Source organism: Ptiloglossa arizonensis, chromosome 3 (genome assembly GCF_051014685.1).
Source record: "Ptiloglossa arizonensis isolate GNS036 chromosome 3, iyPtiAriz1_principal, whole genome shotgun sequence".
NCBI classification, from domain to species: Eukaryota; Metazoa; Arthropoda; class Insecta; order Hymenoptera; family Colletidae; genus Ptiloglossa; species Ptiloglossa arizonensis.
Genome location: NC_135050.1, coordinates 31,010,677 through 31,028,696, shown reverse-complemented (window position 1 = coordinate 31,028,696; position 18,020 = coordinate 31,010,677). Strand labels below are relative to the sequence as shown.

The 18,020-nt window shown below is 44.6% G+C and overlaps 2 protein-coding genes across 6 annotated transcripts in view; one reads left to right on the top strand and one right to left on the bottom strand.

The window, feature by feature from the left end:
* The first annotated feature begins 133 nt into the window (after positions 1-133).
* Positions 134-1,626, top strand: LOC143144999 (uncharacterized). Of its 2 annotated transcripts, XR_012991571.1 has the most exons (6): positions 134-301; positions 499-642; positions 707-813; positions 873-996; positions 1,078-1,217; positions 1,332-1,626. XR_012991571.1 is itself a non-coding variant. In XM_076307951.1 (5 exons), exons 1-5 carry the CDS (start codon positions 253-255, stop codon positions 1,158-1,160), a joined length of 507 nt encoding a protein of 168 aa, XP_076164066.1. In that variant the 5' UTR covers positions 135-252; the 3' UTR covers positions 1,161-1,297. The 2 variants fall into 2 exon arrangements, 1 of the variants encoding a protein (XP_076164066.1); XM_076307951.1 differs by lacking the exon at positions 1,332-1,626 and having other exon boundaries at positions 135-301; positions 1,078-1,297.
* A 930-nt stretch (positions 1,627-2,556) lies between these two features.
* The window catches only part of LOC143144997 (roundabout homolog 2), a 30,953-nt gene continuing 15,489 nt past the window's right edge, over positions 2,557-18,020 (bottom strand). The window contains exons 1-10 of one of the 4 annotated variants that reach the window (XM_076307947.1): positions 13,126-13,207; positions 9,883-10,036; positions 9,478-9,608; positions 9,111-9,377; positions 8,688-8,968; positions 8,057-8,578; positions 7,748-7,981; positions 7,318-7,656; positions 4,976-7,184; positions 2,557-4,792 (exon numbers count right to left, since the gene is read on the bottom strand). In XM_076307947.1, coding sequence (XP_076164062.1) covers positions 4,611-4,792; positions 4,976-7,184; positions 7,318-7,656; positions 7,748-7,981; positions 8,057-8,578; positions 8,688-8,968; positions 9,111-9,377; positions 9,478-9,608; positions 9,883-9,908 — 4,191 coding nt within the window. In that variant the 5' untranslated portion in view covers positions 9,909-10,036; positions 13,126-13,207 and the 3' untranslated portion in view covers positions 2,557-4,610. Of the gene's footprint in view, positions 4,793-4,975; positions 7,185-7,317; positions 7,657-7,747; positions 7,982-8,056; positions 8,579-8,687; positions 8,969-9,110; positions 9,378-9,477; positions 9,609-9,714; positions 9,861-9,882; positions 10,037-12,435; positions 12,714-13,125; positions 13,208-18,020 lie in introns of those variants that run through there. The other 3 variants (XM_076307948.1, XM_076307946.1, XM_076307949.1) reach the window with 3 other exon arrangements.

Sequence of the window (18,020 nt, the reverse complement as noted above, 5' to 3'; positions counted from 1 at the left end):
GAAGTAGAATTGAAACGTACGATGCAATGTCTAAGATTGTTTACGCGCGTCTAGTTCCAATGCGCACATAGTTGCACACATGTATCGATACTTGGAGATACATGTGGCTCCGTAATCGAACTCGTTACTGATTTCGATACGATTTGTGTCGAATCGTTTCCGATGGATGTATGATGTCAAACTAATTCGAGTAATTGACGCATTTTTGTATCGGACATTTTGAATTCTGGTTAAAAAAAGTGAAATTGGAAAATGGATTTTACCGATGACGGACAGTATAACATTTCTTATTCCGAGATGAGTATGTATATCGAACGAACGAACGTAAAACATATAACCTACAGAAACGATAATTAAGAGTGGCTATTTTCTTTTTTGTTAAACCAATTCTTGTTAGAATATTTATATCGTAGCGTGCATGCATTCTGTTTTTGAATATTCGCCAAATGCTTTGTATAATTTCGGTTTAATGTACATTTACTTTAAAAATTGACCTAGTATGGACTGCTATTGCATCCATGGGATGGTACGTAATTGCAATTGCAATTTCCTTTTGGTACGTTTCTCCATACATTTGGAAAAGATACATAAATTGGAAGCTAAGAAAGGACGAACAAGATTACGCTGCAAAATACCATAAAAGTAAGCAAGTAGAAGACGCCAATAGATTAAATGTGGCGAATATAAAATATTTTTGTATATTCAGATACAGATCTTTTGCAAGAAACATTATCAGCTTTAGAAGCTTCGAGGCAAAAAATGCAACAGGAATATTACCGTAAGTGTATGTTTGCGCGACAAGAAGAGAAAGAGGTATGTAAATTGTAAACAATTTGAAAACGTCGAAACAAGTAAAAAATTTGTCGTTGCAGCGTAAAGAGAAGCAAAAGGAACGATTCAGATCGATAGATGCCAATGATGCTGGTCATGAATCGGGGAACAAGAAAAACGAGTGGTTCTCTATAGGAAAAAATAAGTCTACATCGATAAGAGGAGGTAAAGAAGCGTACCAAAGAACTGTAAGGCAACGACCATGAAATTGTATCGATCTCTAGAGCATGTTTTGTAATTTTACAGAATATAATCCATTAATGGGAGATGATTCCAGAGGGTATCGACCGCCTAGACGCAGATGCTGTGGCAATGGTAATTGTGGGTAATTACCATTAAGTATTACTCGACTCGATGCCCCCGTAGCACGAGCGTTTAATGAAATAGTAAGTTTTCGAACGATATTGTAAATAACTGTGAAAACGTTGTCTTTTGTTATAATAAATTTGATGTATGTATCTGTGTATATATTTCTCGTTTATTTTCATTTCTTGATCTAGACGTTAAAATAAAGGGAAGCGGGGAGGAAGGAAACAACGGTGATTTCTTCTATCATAGAATATCATGGAACGTAAAATTGGTGAAACGCTTAAAGTTTTAACGTTATTTTTTATTAATAATCGTTACTCGTATATTACGTAACGTCTCCGTATATCTTATACGTCTTAATATGTATATGCAGTACTTGACAATAATGATCGTTATTTTTTAATTATCTACACTGTGCGCGCGTGTCTGCGTGTATGCGTATATTACTGATTTTTTTTAAGTAATCGACATTTTTCGTGTCCTTTTTTTTCTGTAATAAATAAGTTATTGCCTACGAAAACGTTTACGAAGAAACGCTTCTTTTTGTTATTTCTTATGCGCTTTATTTACAAAATATAAAGAAGATTTAAGCTAAATCACTCGTCAGCCTTCGCGTTCAGATTCCTCGGACTTGTGAGCTAAAAGATGCAATTAAAATTAAAATCTATCGAATCGTAGTGTGCGGAACGTTTTATCGGCGTAAATCTTTCGATTCGAAAGTTAGTTAATGATATGACGATTAATGTGTCGCAGTTGTTCCACTATTCCAACAGCCCTACGATATCGATAATGTTCTCCATCGTTGAACAAAAAATTGTCCATCTATCTCGATTCGAGTATTAAATTGATCGTTTAATCTATTTCTACGAATACGAATCAGTCTGGGTTATGTATAATTTCCTCGTTGCACTCCGTTCCCCGTTCCAATTCTCGATGGGTGGTTGAATAGAGGATAATTGAAATTACGGATGATGCCAGTAGGGGGTAAGAGATGGGAGGATTGGAACGATAACGATAACGATAACGATGACGATGACGTTGACGATGACGATGACGATGACGATGACGATGACGATGACGATGACGATGACGATGACGATGACGATGACGATGACGATGACGATGACGATGACGATGACGATGACGATGACGATGACGATGACGATGACGATGACGATGACGATGACGATGACGATGACGATGACGATGACGATGACGATGACGATGACGATGACGATGACGATGACGATGACGATGACGATGACGATGACGATGACGATGACGATGACGATGACGATGACGATGACGATGACGATGACGATGACGATGACGATGACGATGACGATGACGATGACGATGACGATGACGATGACGATGACGATGACGATGACGATGACGATGACGATGACGATGACGATGACGATAACCATAACCATAACGATAACGATAACGCTAACGCGTGGAATTGAGAGCGAGGTGGCAGGTGATTTGTACGGATAGAAATAAAAACGAAGCTATGGGAAAGAACTAGCGTGTAAATCAATACTTGGGCGCAGTTTTATTTTTCTTCAACCTGGAGGAGTTACGACGCGTTGTATGATACAAACGGTTCGAACCATCGTAACAATCGTGCGAGGATGAGAAACTATAAAAATAACGTATTACTTTTTTCTCGCAAATTGGTAGGATGGTTCGGCGTAAAGTGAAGTGAAGTGAATTGAAGTGAAGTGAATTGAATTGAATTGAAGTGAAGTGAAGTGAAGTGAAGTGAAGTGAAGTGAAGTGAAGTGAAGTGAAGTGAAGTAAAGTGAAGGTTCTCTCGCGATTCTCTCGCGGTTCTCTCGCGGTTCTCTCGCGATTCTCTCGCACAACGAAAATACCGTTCGGTATCCAAGTAACTACTATCGATTCATACCATTCTTCCGTACCGTGGAAAATCTGAAATACGCGAGTCTACATATATACAGATGCGAGGGCATTCACTCTCCCGAAGAACCTATGTACGTATTTCTAGAACGGCCATTTTTACGTCGTTAAACTTGAATGAAGTTTGGCAAATTCAGCGTACAGTCCAAATAGACCTATATGGAGATAGTTTGGATATTGTTACGGTGAATGTTACTTAAAATATATGTTCTACGTGACTATGATGCTTCACCGACTCGAGTTCTAGTCTAAACACGCTACAAAAACGAACTCCCTTATCGATTAATTAGATTTTTCGCTTCTCGTCTGTCTGGATGGATTACACTTGTATCTATACACACGCTACGGATTCACCAATTTCGTTTGCGAACTTTTACTCGGGTGACTGATTTACAGTTTAATTTATCGTTTTATTTTTATATTCTTCTATGTAATATTACGAAATTCATAATCCTTCGGCAGTGTTTTTGACGGCAGTGCTTTCGACGGCAGTGCTTTCTTCCGTCATTCCTTGACTCGAAACCATCGATCTACTACTGTTTCGCTAGTACCGATCTAATCGGGCAATTTTCTTTCCTCGTTCTTCTTCCTTAAAATGTTAAACTAATTACAACAAATTTGAGCGATTATAGCGATTATAGCGAGTGTCGTTCACTCGACTCGCTTGTTACTTAACCTGTCGTCCCTTTTCTTCCTAATATTAGCGGGATCTTCGATTCGATCGGACTAATCGGCGAGCCGCCGTAATTCCGTTGGCGCTGGCTCTCGTAGAGAACGAAATTTGTCAACGTTACGTGGCAACGTAGTTTCCTAGATTCGCGGTATTCGCGACGTAACTTGACGGAAAGGACATATGTAGCTTGTACAAAATTTTTCGATATGATAATACTACTTACACTGCAGTCGTTATTATAGTATATAAATACTTAATCGCACGTATCGTTATAAGGGCGCGTTTTAGGAGAATTGCCCGTCAATTGTTTCACTTAATGCGATAAACATTAAGACTTTCACTTATAGTTTAGGAACGTTATATCGTTAAAAAGCAATACATACGCAATACGTACGGAACTTGGTGACGCGAACGTAGAATCTGTCGAAAATCAATGTTACATTGGATCGTAGTTAGCCCGCGGTTAGCCCGCGGTAAAAAGTCAGGAAACGCGCGCGCGCGCGCGCGCGCGCGTGTGTGTGTGTGTGTGGTGTGTGCGCGCGCGCGCGCGCATCGAAATTGTTGAAACAATGATGCGTCATCTTCGAAAGAAAAAAGAAAGGGGGAGGGAAGCGAACAAGACCAGACTCGGAATATCGAGCGAAAATAGCTCGAAAACGTGAAACGAAAGGCGGGAATCGAGATCAACGGTTCAACGTTGAAAATGTCTAAGACCTGTCGACCCTTAAAGAGATGCGGTTTTTCGTACGTACACGTCCGTGATATTCGAGGGTCGCAAGAACATTCCTGCTATATTCGTTGCGATCGAAGTAAGTTATTTCGACGATAGAGGTTTACCAGCGACGATCCTCCGCTTCCGCGGATCACGATATCAGCCATCGCAAAGGTCGGCCGGCCGACTACACTCCGCTGGAGTACTCGACGAGTTGCTACCACCGACGAAGACGTTGTTTAGCTTGTTGTACCTTTGACTGCCGGCACTGCCGACGGTATTCGATCCCGTGGAATTGTGTTGAGGATAACCGCCGATTCTCGAGAAGCTAGGCACTTTGTCTGCGGAAAGAGAGAGAAAGGAGAAAAAAGAATATTGAGAAAAGAAATTTCACTCGTTTGAGCGCCAAGAAGCTGCCGAAGAAATCGAACGAACGTTGCTTAGCACTTTTCGTATAGATTCTCGCGACCGCTTCTCTGACACTCGAGCGGTCAACAATTACAAGACGACATTGGTGTGCTGACCTTTACCGCGATTATATCTCGATCTTTCTTGCGAGCTGATACTTCCGGATTGTCTCGGGGGAATACAAGAATAATTGCTATCGCCGATGCTGTAGGTGGGCGAAGAGGTTCTAGTATTTCTTCTACGTGGACTTCTACCGCTTCTGCTTCGAGATCTGGATTTATCGTGTAGACAATTGGCCGACGTCGAGGTAAACTGTTCGTTGTACTCGAGCGCGTTCTCATAAAGGCAACTAGATTCGGAACAGGAGCAACAAATATCCGAATGTGCGTTCGAATCGCAAGATTTCCTATCCCAATCGTCGTTCTCCGTTGTGTAAACGAAATCTTGATCGTTTCGTCGATAGATGTCCTCGTTCGCGATCGATTGTTCCGAGCGAGAGTCTGCTTGGTTTACGCGACAATACGTAGAATCGTAGTCTTCCAACGGTGAGCCGTTACGTTGACCGTATAAAAGAGAACCACTCTCGTATTCGTTTTCTTGATTAGTCTTGTACTCGTAACGATCGAATCCTTGCGGTAGAGCGGGTAATGCCGGTGGTGGATTTGTCTGCGGAGGTAAACTCGTGTACCTGCTCTGTTGATGAACGTTACCTGTTTGTTGAACAGAACCATCAAACGTTTGTTGTTGTTGTTGTTGTTGTTGTTGTTGCTGCTGCTGCTGTTGTTGCTGCTGCTGTTGTTGTTGCTGTTGCTGGCTCGAACCGTTCCAAATTGTTCCCGAACCTCCCAAATTGTTCGCTGTTCTAACCGGTGGACTCGGTGGACTTTGAGAATTTCCCGATCCGGGACCAGACCCGCAACCCGAGCCGGAACCGGAACCGGAACCGGAACCGGAGCCAGAACCGGAGCCCGAATTTGAACTCAAAGCTAAACCTAGCCCCAAAGTTAATCCGGAACCAGTCATCAAGTCTAAATCGTTCTGTCTATTGATGCTTCTTTTTCCAAGATGAGGACTGAAAGCTGTTTGATACTGTTGTTGTTGTTGTTGTTGTTGTTGTTGTTGTTGTTGTTGTTGTTGCTGCTGCTGCTGCTGCTGCTGCTGCTGCTGCTGCTGCTGCTGCTGCTGCTGCTGCTGCTGCTGCTGTTGGTAGTGATGTTGATGTTGATTCTGATTTTGATTTTGATTTTGATTCTGATATTGATATTGAAGTTGATGTTGCTGTCGATGATGATGATGATGATGGTGATACTGATATTGGTGCTGAGGTTGAGGTTGAGGTTGAGGTTGATGTTGATGTTGGTGTTGGTGTTGATGGGAATGCGTATGTGTTCTGACGGAACCGAGGGATCCCTCGAACGAGGGAGGATGTTCCGGCGGGAGTGGTAGCATATCGCACCAATTTGGTGGTGGATTTTCACTCGGTAACGGCATTCTGTACTGATGAGTCCTTCTGTGCGCTTCCGCGTTATCGTCGTTGTAGACGCTGCTAGCGTTGTCGCTGCACGGCGAAACGGTCGATTTGTTACGATCCAGATTCGAATCCAAACTCGAGTAGTCGGGCTTGAGACACGAATCGCTCGAATTCGATTTACGGCCGCTAGTTTCGATCGAGTCGGGGCTACGAGTGGGCATACAAAGCGTGGTCGTGGCGTACGGTTCTGGCGGAGCTTGCAACTGTTTCCTCGTGTTGTAAAACGTCGTTAGATTCACTTCGGCGTATTCCGAGCCCGTCATGGCGACGATTCCGGGTGGCAGACCGATTTGATTCTGATTGCTGAGCAGCTTCGTTTCGCAATCCTTGTCCGTGGCAGAGGTCTGGAGGGTGTTGCTCGGTCTCCAGCCGCGTTCCAGCCACAGAGTGTCCTTATTCAATTGACAAATGTCATTGGCTGTGCCAACCGGTACGTTCAAATGGCCGAGCTGTTTGCTCATAGTTTGCCTTCGTCGAACGTAAAAAGCCCCCAGTAAGGCAACGACGACGGTCAACACGACCGTTATCATTACTATCAGAAACCAGGTTTCCCCGATGACGGAAGCACTCCCTTGACTCGGATCCGTTCGTGGTGGCAAATGCGTCAATTGTCGCGGATCCATGTTGAGGACAGTCGGTGCGGAATACGGGCCGATTCCTACGCGCGTTAATCCGGCGACACGCGCCGTGTAAAGACCGCCGGTCGTGAAAGTGTTGATGATTACCGAAGTCATCGACGCGTTTAAAGACATCTGACCCAAAACCTGGTTGCTGCTGTTGCCCTTGATTTGGATCTAGAAAGGAGTATAAAGATATATATATATATATATATATATATATATATATATATATATAAATAAATATACGCTCGGGAGAATACAGTGGGTGTGCATACGCGCGCGATAGAAAGTTTGCGCTAATTTTTACCATGTATTCGATCAACTGGCCATTTTGCATGTTCTTCGGTGGCGGAGACCAACGAACGAACGCCGAGGTGACGTTCAACATGCCTACGTGAACATTTTCGGGCGCGCCGGAGGGTACGTCCTCCAACGTGGTGGCCAATCTCACGTTGCTCGGTCTACCTTCGATGGTTTTGAAAAACGGAACTAGAAAGAACTCGTATCGCGTGTACTTGTTTAGGTTCGTTAAAACGTAGCTCGTTGCTCCGGCGTTTAGTACCGTGACCATTCTGTACTCCGGTTTCTCGGAAACCTGACGGTACCTTATATAGAGACCTTCGACCAAATCGGCGGCTCCGAGAATCTGAAAGAACGAGGAAAAGGGCCGAGATACGATAGGACTCGCACCGAGGAGTTCTGCGATCGCGAATGGAATTCTACTCGCAAGTACTCACGTCCCATATGATTTTTACGCTGGTACTGGTCAAAGGTTGAACCTCCTTCAAATAAAGAATCTCGCTGTTGAGACGATCTCTGGCTCGGATCAGTTCGGTCTGCGGGATCGAGGCCTGTTGATCGAGGCTGGTCGTACGCGCGACGTCCGAAAGGGGACCGGGAAGCGAAACACCTTGACCGTTTCTAGCGCGGACGAGAAACGCGTAACTGGTGTCTGGCTTTAAATCGGTTACCTGGAAAGAAAACGGATTCGATGACGAGGCAACGATGTCGATGGCGACGACAAAGTCGCGTGTACGTATGCTTACGGTATAGATATCGTCGGCAATTCCCGTCGCGGCAACGAGCCAACCAGTTTTTGGATTCGTAGCGTAATACTCGACCGTGTAGTCGATTATCTTGCTAGCGCCCTCGTGACCCGGACTCCAGGTAAGGGTGATCGAGTTCCCGGTGGCGTTCACTATTCTCGGTTTGCTCGGGTTTTCCGGTAGCGCGGATACGTCCGGCACGATAACGCGCCGACTCGCTTCCGGGCTAACCGTCAAACGCGCGGTCCACGATGTGTTCCCGGACTCGGAGGAAGCGACGCAACTGTACACTCCGTTATCGCTCGATTGAAGATTTTTTATCGAAAGGGTGCCGTTACTTGCAATCGCGAATCGATCTCCGGCATCGATTCGCACCAGTTGCTCGTCCTTGTACCAGCGGATCTTTGGAACGGGTCTTCCGAACGCGCGACACGGCAGCCAAGTTTCACCCTTCGGAGGCAACGTCTGATTCGTCGCGCCCAATTCGATAATTGGCGGTGGGGCCTCTTCGACGGATGCCACCTGTTCGAACAGACGCGTCGATTTCCCTTATTTATTTACACATTTTCGAACGAGATGTACACGAGACGCGGTACACTGCGTAAAATCGCTAGGTAGGGTAGCCAACTACCTGAAGGAAAACCGTTGCCGTGCTTGCACCGGCTTGGCTGATCGCGCTGCAGACGTAGTGTCCCTCGTCTTTTCCCACGACTCCCTTGATGCGCAGATTTCCGTCCTTCGTAATTTTGTAACGTCCCTGATACTCGTTCCCGGGAAACATTAGTTCCTGAGAACCTTCGCGGGTCCAAAAGATGGAAGGTTTCGGCGCGCCGCGTGCCGCGCAGGAAAAGGAAACGTTCGATCCGATACCGGCCACCTCGTCTTTCGGAAAATTGGTGAAGACCGGTCTCGCTGAAAAGAAACGTTCGTTCGTTAGAAATCTTACTTACTCGCGTGCAGACGCGCGCGACTACGTATATCTACGACGTAAATTACTAGGTAGGTAAACGCTGCTGGTTTCCGTTTTCTCGAAATCATATCGACTCTTACTCACAGTGTACCGTCAGAGTTGCGCTCGCCGATATAGCACCCACACCGTTTTCAGCATCGCAAATGTACGTGCCCTGATCCTGCGACGTCACTTTCTCGATCCGCAAGCTCTTATCGTCGAGGATGTGCGCCCGCCCGATCGGCATTTTCCCATCGTTTCGTCGCCAAAGTATCTCGGGTGGAGGATCGCCGTCTACGCGGCAGGCGAATTCTGCCGTTTGATCCGTCAAGATTGTTTGATTCGCGGGAGTCGATAAGAAGAAAGGTTTCACTGAATGGAAATAAACAAACGAAACGATCAAACGTATACCTCCGTGCGCTTCTTTCCGTGCAACGTACTCGTGTGCGCACGATTAACAAAAGTCTCTTACCGTGAACCGTTAAAGTTGCTACCGCGGATTCTTTCACGCCTACCATGTTCTCGGCGACGCACTGATACTTTCCTTGGTCCGTTTGTCTGACATCGGAGATCATCAAATTTCCAACGTCGACCAAAGTGATTCTAGAAAGTGTAACCAATTACGATCGATCTACGTAATTCTACGTAGCGGAAGAGAATTTCTGTTGCGCGATCACGAGGGCAAACTCTTAACTCGTAATGCAGATACCTTTCGATGATAGACGTCGACGATACGAGTCCCGGTATCGGATAGGTTACCGTTGCTTAACTACCAACCACCAACCAGACATTGAACAAACAGGAAACGAGTGCAACGCTAGTCGACGCGATACCGAAACGTTGGAAAATCGAGTACGTGGAAACAAATTCGGAATACCGTTTTGTAGCATCCAAGTCTATCATGTGACCGTTCCTTTTCCAGTACAAAGTTGGCTCCGGATGCCCTCGGGGTGGTCCGCACTCCAGTAAAGCGGTTTCTCCAGCTGCGACTCTGGTGTTTTGCGGTTCCGCTCGAAATTCATCCCTCAGCACTGCGAAAAAACCAGATCGATAAACGTCTTTGAAAAATAATATATGTATATATACACACACACACGTATATGTATTTGTACACCGTTGTAGCGTGTTCTTTGCGTCGTTGGGTGTAAACGTAACAAACTCTTTGCTTTTGCTAACGCTTCTTGGGCATCGAAGATCGATCTTGTCTCCCGTTCGAAACAAACGTGCGTTTAAAGTTACAGATAGATCTATGGAACCTCTATGGAAATGGAAATACGGCATCGACCACTGTTGTTGGCAAATTGATGAAACACTGGAAATTGGACATTCGTTTCACCAGCGGTGCTTCTCTCGAAATAAGAAGAACGAAAGTGTCGTTTTCGTCCTCTTTGTGCCTATTCTTTTCCAATCTCGTTCCCCATTCTGCCATCGCAGTCTCTCTCGCGTTAGCAGTTTTTGCGAGATGTTTTCCCTATCTCCGTGTTCGTAATAAAGGTACAATTTTATTCGAAAGTTTCTCGGTACGCGTAACAAAGAGCAGGTTTTCTTGTTTCTTCGAAACGCACAACGTAGCGATCGTCGACCGAACGAATAAAATTCGAATTTTTACTCGTTCACTCGTCGTCGAGCGAATTTCGTTATTAGAACGAGGGTAAATCTTGGAGCAGAACGAGCAAATTCTTCCCAGTTTTGTTTCTTTCGTCTCATCGGTCTCCGGCCGAATGATGAGTCACGCGACTAGGCAGTGTATCGGCTTAGCCGTTCCGCTCTGTTTGCTCATCGTTAGCGTCGTGCAAACACGGTTCAACGCTCGTGCGGTAGGGCGCGAACGGTTTTTCGTCGTATCTTTTGCGAAAGAAATTTCGAATCCTGAAACATGGAGCCGTTCAACTTTTCCACTTGGATACGCGTACTTGACGGAAACAGACGAACTGTCGTCAAACAAAAGATCCGAAATCGACGTGAAACGTTTCCTTTCTCGAACACGCGTATTTACACACGATTGACAAATGGTTCACTTTCTTCGACGCTCGTCGTCGCATCGCTATCCTACCAACGAAATAACATAAGCAGCTTAATCTAGGACTGATTTTCTCTTTCAACAAGACGCTGTCGACGACGACGACGACGACGACGACGACGACGACGACGACGACGACAACGACGACTAGTACTTGAAAATCGTGGATCGGGGGAGGGAGGGGAAGGGGGGGCGTGATGGGGCGAAAAAAGTGGGGGCTTGAAAAGGAGGAATAGGGGGAAGCTGGTGCGTAGTCAAACAACCTCCAATTAACGGACGCTAGATCTGGAGCGAAAGAATTGAAGGGTTCTTGGATCTCCCGTCTCGCCCCTTTCGTCTTTTTTACCATTCTCACCCTTGTCGGCCGTAGACCCCCCCGGGGGTTTTCGCGAGCCGCAGGAACCAACTAATGAGAGCAGCAGGCGCGCCGCGAGCGTACACCCTTCGTGCTACGCGTGTATGGACGAGACAAACGACTATGGCTGTTAGACCGTGCGGGAGTAGCACCATCTGCGCGAGACGAGTCCTTGAAAAACGGGGTAGCTCTCTCGTCGTAAGATGGATAAAATATGCTGGTATATGACGCAAATGGCTCCAACGATCGCAACACATTTTGTGGCACACTGTGCCTTGCCATGTGGACAACCACTCTTTGCAGAGTCTGTCGTTAGATAATACAGACTTATCAAAAACTAGGTGCGCTCGAGTAAACGTATACGTAGGTAGTGCTGTTTCACCTCTGGCAATACACTTTCCGCTTCGTACCGTCGCAAACAGTTGCAGTTTATCGCATGTCCGATCGTACTGGTCCGACAGAAATCTTCCATTGCCTATCTAACTTTGCGTTGCGATATCGCGCGAATCGTATCGATATCAATGGAAATAAACTCGGAAATTTGATCGCAATGTAAATCGTACAATACGGATTTCTAACTTTTACGCAAGTATTGGTAGTGCTTTTACACGTGTTCGAGCATTTGCGATGCAATATGTATAACAAACATTTGACGCAAAAGAGAGAAAACTCTGCAAGGTTCGACGATTAAACGTAAGAACTCGATTCTTCTTTTGCAACGGAGAACCAAGTACATGCATACTATATATGTACATGCATCGTGGTTCCAGTCGAATCGATTCGATGCAGTATTGATAAGAGACGCGTGTGTGTTCGTGTGTGTGTGTAGAGGCTCACGCGCATAAGAGAGAGCGTTAGTGTTCTCAGTACCATATTCGATATAATTAAAGTGCATAAATAAACACAATGGTACAAGGACCGGTTAGAAAGGGCGAAAAGCAGTGGCGCAGCGGCGACAGTGGCTACGTAGAAGGGATACTCGCTCGGTAGGTAAGAGCATTGAATGCAAATGCCCACAGGAATATCTCCGTATGGGTGTACGTTGGCATGCTTACATGTTGCACGCTTGGCCGCTCGATGCCTTGCCTTGCCTTGCCTTGCCTTGCCTTGCCTTGCCTTGCCTTGCCTTGCCTTACCTTACCTTGCCTTGCCGCGAGTTTTAGCCGAGCTGACCGCCGCTTGTATATAACTATACGGAGAGCACTATATCCGTATACGGGTGGTCGATCGCGAATCCATACAAAGGTAGGCGCAAAACTAGCTCTGTGTAGTTCGTACGTTTATCGAGTGGCTCTCAAATTTCGATCCAGTCCGAGTACAAAACCTTCCTTCGTTCTACGAACATTATTCTTCGTGTTCTCGTTCAGAGAAGGGAAACTTTACTACGTTTTACCGGACCCGTTTTGAGCGGCTAATATTTATTTCTAGTTCGTCTCTCTAACGGTGAGGACCCTCTTTATGCGAACGCGAGAAAAATCTGCCTTTTTCCACGTAAAATAGGATATCCTCTTCGCGACAGCAATATTATCATTTGTCCGATACGAAATCCCGATTGATACCAAAACAACCTCTTTCAACGATTTTAATCGCTAAATCTCTACTCGGCGTACATACACGCGTGGACGAACTACGAAACTTTGTTCTTAATTCGTTCGCTAGAAATGTCCGGTACGTTGAAGGATAGTAATCGTAGATAGCCTGCTTCGGTACATACTAGAGACACATACCGCCCCAAATATACACACCTATTGCACAACTCTTCCGTATCGATGATATTCTTCTTTCGTTTGCCCTCTCCGTGTGTCCTTATTTCATGTTTTTCGATTCGCAAATGGATGTCGGATACGCCGACTTAAAGAGCAACGGACTGCGAACAGAGTCTATACCGCTACAAAAACGAAACACCGATTATTAAGCAGAGCACGGTCGGGTGGATTTGCCGATCGGTACTTTGAAACGTAAACTGTACAGAGGGGAACAATTACTATATAATCGATCTATTTCTTAAACGATGAGGAACGACGAATTGGCGTCGTTGGAACTCGTTCACATTCAGGAGATTTCTTCCCTTCCTGGAGTTAGTTCGAAACGTCTTGTCGAGCAGTCGATAAATTTCTAGCTAAACCAAGCATCTACGAACGACCGCGGTCGACCCATCCTTGTATTTCGGCTCACTTTTGTCCCCGTGTTCGCCGACTTTTCGGTTTCGTTGAAACAAACGAAGCGCAAGACTTTTTGGTAAAACGTAGCAGAAAATTTAGACAAATTCGGGCAAAAGATAATAATTCGCAGGTATGCGAAACAGCATACGTATACAGTTCCTTGGCCGTAAATTTCACCAAGGGTACAGCTGGAACACCAAAGAAAGATCTTTGGAAGGAAAAGCTCAAGATCGACCTTCCGCGTCACTTGGGACGGAGAAGGCGTTCTCTGCGTTGTAATCTTGGCGAATTTGAGTCGGCAACGTGATAAGTTTATCCTGGGCTTCGGGCGGTTGAAACTGCCTACTATATGTTGTCGCAGGAATTGTCGGCGGACCAGAGTCGCTGCGACGCGCCAGTCTGGTCCGGTATGCCCACGGATTCGATATAAATAGACGCGAGCGTGCGGCGTTCGTTCCCCCGTGCGACTACTATCCGATAGACAACCATCGGCGGATGGTCAAACTTGCCTTCTAGTCGAACGGTATAAGACCTATCTATGCGTAACGTATGTGCATCTAGGTATTTACGTGTACGAATATATTCGAGGAGAAACGGTAAGACTTGTTTTCGTTTCGTTGTGTTCCTTTCCGATACGTTCCGGTGCGTATCGCTCGCAATAATTAATAAACTAGCGCTTTGCCTCACTTTTCTTCGCGCCTTCTTAATAATTACCGAATCATAGAAATCTTTGCAGCGTAAAACCGGCACTCCCGGCCACCGAGACCTCTCGGACTATCTACAAACGAGCCTGTACTCTACTTTATATCTACTTTTGCGTCTACGCATCTTTTCACCTGCTTCTTTCTTCTTTTCAGTTTTCATTTTCGCGCTCAAGAGCTCGATACCTTTGACCGATTTTTTCCTATCCGTCGGGAGACACCTACAACGAATACACGAGTGCAGCAGATTCGATTTAACTGTCGCATTTGAATTCACGAAATCCCGTTAACGCGCACACTGTATCTTGGTAAAATACGCGTTACGTAGGGTGTATATATATACCTACCTATACGGTACCCGTGGCCCGTTCGCTTACCATTTAAATTGCATTGTTTCTGTCTGGTTCGTGTCGTATCGAGTCTCTGATTCCCCTAAACCGGACGAACGGTGTAACTCACGCCGTACGCTCCTCCTCGGTCTTACACTCGACATTTGCCTTCTTTCGCTTTTTCTCTTCGACCGGTCTCTACTACCTTCGGACATCCTTCTCGCATTTCTCTCTTTTTCCTTTCGTTGCTTTCAGCTTACAAACTAAGGCCGAACAATCGACGCTTCCTGGTACGTGTTTCCTACGAAGAACTGTAATTCGACTGTAATTCGACTGTTATTCGACTGTTATTCGACTGTTATTCGACTGTTATTCGACTGTAATTCGTCTGTAATTCGAGGAATTAATGGAGAAAGATCTGAAAGGAACGCATCTGAATAGCTCGTTTTGAGTAAGCACGATTTCGTGATTAAAGGTTTTGAATAGGAAGATCGGTTTTATTGTTTTCTTTTTTTAAATATTCATGAACAAAGCTACGCAACGGGGAAGAGAGAACAAAGGAGGGGGTGAGAGTGGTTGGTGGGAACGAGATCGGGGAGGGTTGGAAGTGACTCTCCTCCCGGTTCAGGCATCGTCGCGAGGGTACTCGATTACTCAATTAAACCGTAGTGTCGGTAGGCGTGGCAGTTGGACGTACTCGCGCACATATATCACCGTGGAACATCGCGCACTAGGCAGAAACGAGATTTGTACATACATGGTGTATGCGCGACGGAGAAATAAATACAGTTACCGCATACTACAATAATATCCACTACCTTCACTAATCCGCGTTTAACTTTCCTAAACTCGTTTTACAATCGAGAGAACGGAACAAGTAAAATTTTCAACAAAAAATCGTTGCGTTCGTCGATTATACTATAGGATCAGCTATCTATTTTAGATACAGGAAAATGGAGAAAGAATACACGCTTCGTGTCGTTGGGGCAGAAACGAACTATGCTAGTCTCGAGATCGAACGAAAATGCGAATTCGAATGCGAATGCGAATGCGAATGCGAATGCGAATGCGAATGCGAATACGAATGCGAATGCGAATACGAATGCGAATACGAATGCGAATGCGTACATGGCTGTTCGATATCTATCGTTGCTCGTAGATTGCATCTTGCGATAAACGTTTGTATGCGCCGCGACCCTCGGACTATGCTTTGCAAACTTAGCTGTCCACGCCGGAAATACCTACTACACCATTGGGACTGAATGGAGCCGTTGTTTCGACAGCATTTGCTCCTTACGACACGCAACGGTCAGACTCGCAAAAAGAGTTTCGCTTCGAATGGAATAAACTACTACCGATCGACTTTCGAAATTTTCATTCCATTAAACACGGATATAAATAAAGTTTTTACATCGATATAGCAACCCTATCAATGTTTCAATGATCGGGTACGCAAAAGTTGTGCATCGTCTTGAAATTATCTATTTTACGTCAAGGTATTTGCCTCTTTGGTGTGTAAATACTTGGAGCTTGGAGCTTTGACCCTTGGTAAAACATTAATGCACCTGCTTAGGTATCTTTAATAACCAAGGATAAAAATCGTTTTTTTGTTTGTGTTTTGTCGCGACTAAAATTCGATGTAAATGTATGAACAAAAATAATTGACGATATTTCGATCGAATCTGTTTTTCTCGATGAAATATAGTATGCACCGTGCCGTACGATACTAGAACGCGCGAAAACGCTTTCGTATTCAGAAAATATACCTACACGAGCGAACCATCGAGTGTATTACGAAAGTATATATAGTATTGTAGAAACAGTCGTTGGACGGGCAAGTTTACGCACAAACTATAATGCGTTGATAATATAGTAAATAGTCGAGTGAAATCGATTATGCCAGCTTACCGTCAGTTTCTACCGGGAAAGAAATGCCTCTAATTCGTAAACAAGATTGAATCGAACGAATTTTTTTACGAATTTGTGTTATTATTTTTGTGTACGAAATTCATCCTTAAAGTTATATCTGTGTGCTTTTCGACGTCGTGTATAGAGTTGCGTGCAGGGAAAGTAGGTAAATTAAATAAATTTCTTCGTACGTGCATTCTATTTTCTGTACAATCTGTACGGTCGTACAACTTTAGTTGTATTCTTGGAGTATGTATATTTTCCGTTACGTCGCATGTTTCTTCGCGGAAGAATGGGAACGGAAGTTGGGTTGCGGTAGGTAGATATGTATGTACCGTGTGAAAAGGTCTCGTTCTTTTGCACTTAATGGGAACAAAGGGTGTTTGAATCTTCTCGTAAGCTATAAATAAGTAGTCGATTAAATATTGAATACGTACTAGGTACTGGTTAGTGTAAGAATTGCTAAATAGTAATATGATAGTATTACTCTTTTCTCTATTGAAATGTTATTCGGAAACATAATCTTTCGAAAACTAATAACAATCTGTCATCTTGCTCCGATTCAGAATTTTTCCCCTTGGTTGCTCCCCTAAGAATTCGTACGTCTATCCTTGCCCACAATTGACCATCAAGATTGTCGAAATTATATTTGCCGTTATTTGTAGTTTCAGAAAACTCGCATCCGTGTGGGTTATCGTTATCGACGATCCATTGAACATAAAAAATCCTACTTGCGCAATAACGACATCTTCGCATAGTAAGCGTGTCGTCGATTGTGAGTGGTTGCGGTAAACTTGGAATTTGAAATATACGAATCTAACTGAAAATTGATAACGCGACAATTCTTTCTTGCACGATTCTCACAACTACACCGCTAGATACTGCCTACTGTGTCTTCGAAATAGTTAAACGAAAAAAAGAACGATAGATAATACAGGAGAAAGTACTTGTACCATTGATTGATCGTTTACAAGACAAAAGAATATCGATATATTTCAATTCGATACCGATGATTTCAATAATACGTAAATTCGCATACCGAGTGGAAGAGAAATACTACGATTGAAGGGAAATTGACCGCTCGGTAAAATAAATACATTGGTGCCAACGGAGAGAGAAAACGGTCGAAAATTAAGAAAAAAAAAATAGCTATACTCGTGGTACAGGAAGAGAGTGTCATAGGTCAAAGTAGATATCCTTCTATTCTCCTTGGTAACTCGAATCAACCGTGTGTCCTATATACACACACGCCGAAAGCGCAAAACGACTATCCGTTGACTGTTGGACTTTGTCGGATGCGAATAAGTGGAAACGTTTATCGTGTCCGCACTTCGTATCAACGAATCCATCGATATAGAGCGTCGTCGTCGTCGTCGTCGTCGTCGTCGTCGTCGTCGTCGTTCTCTTCCTTCTCCTTCTCCTCCATTGGGATTAAAAGCTATAACGCCTTCGCGTTCTCTCTCGCACTCTGTAACTGTGTCGCTCTACACGTCCCTCGCTCCCTTAGCTCGTCTAACCCTCAGGCTCTCATTTTCTTCCT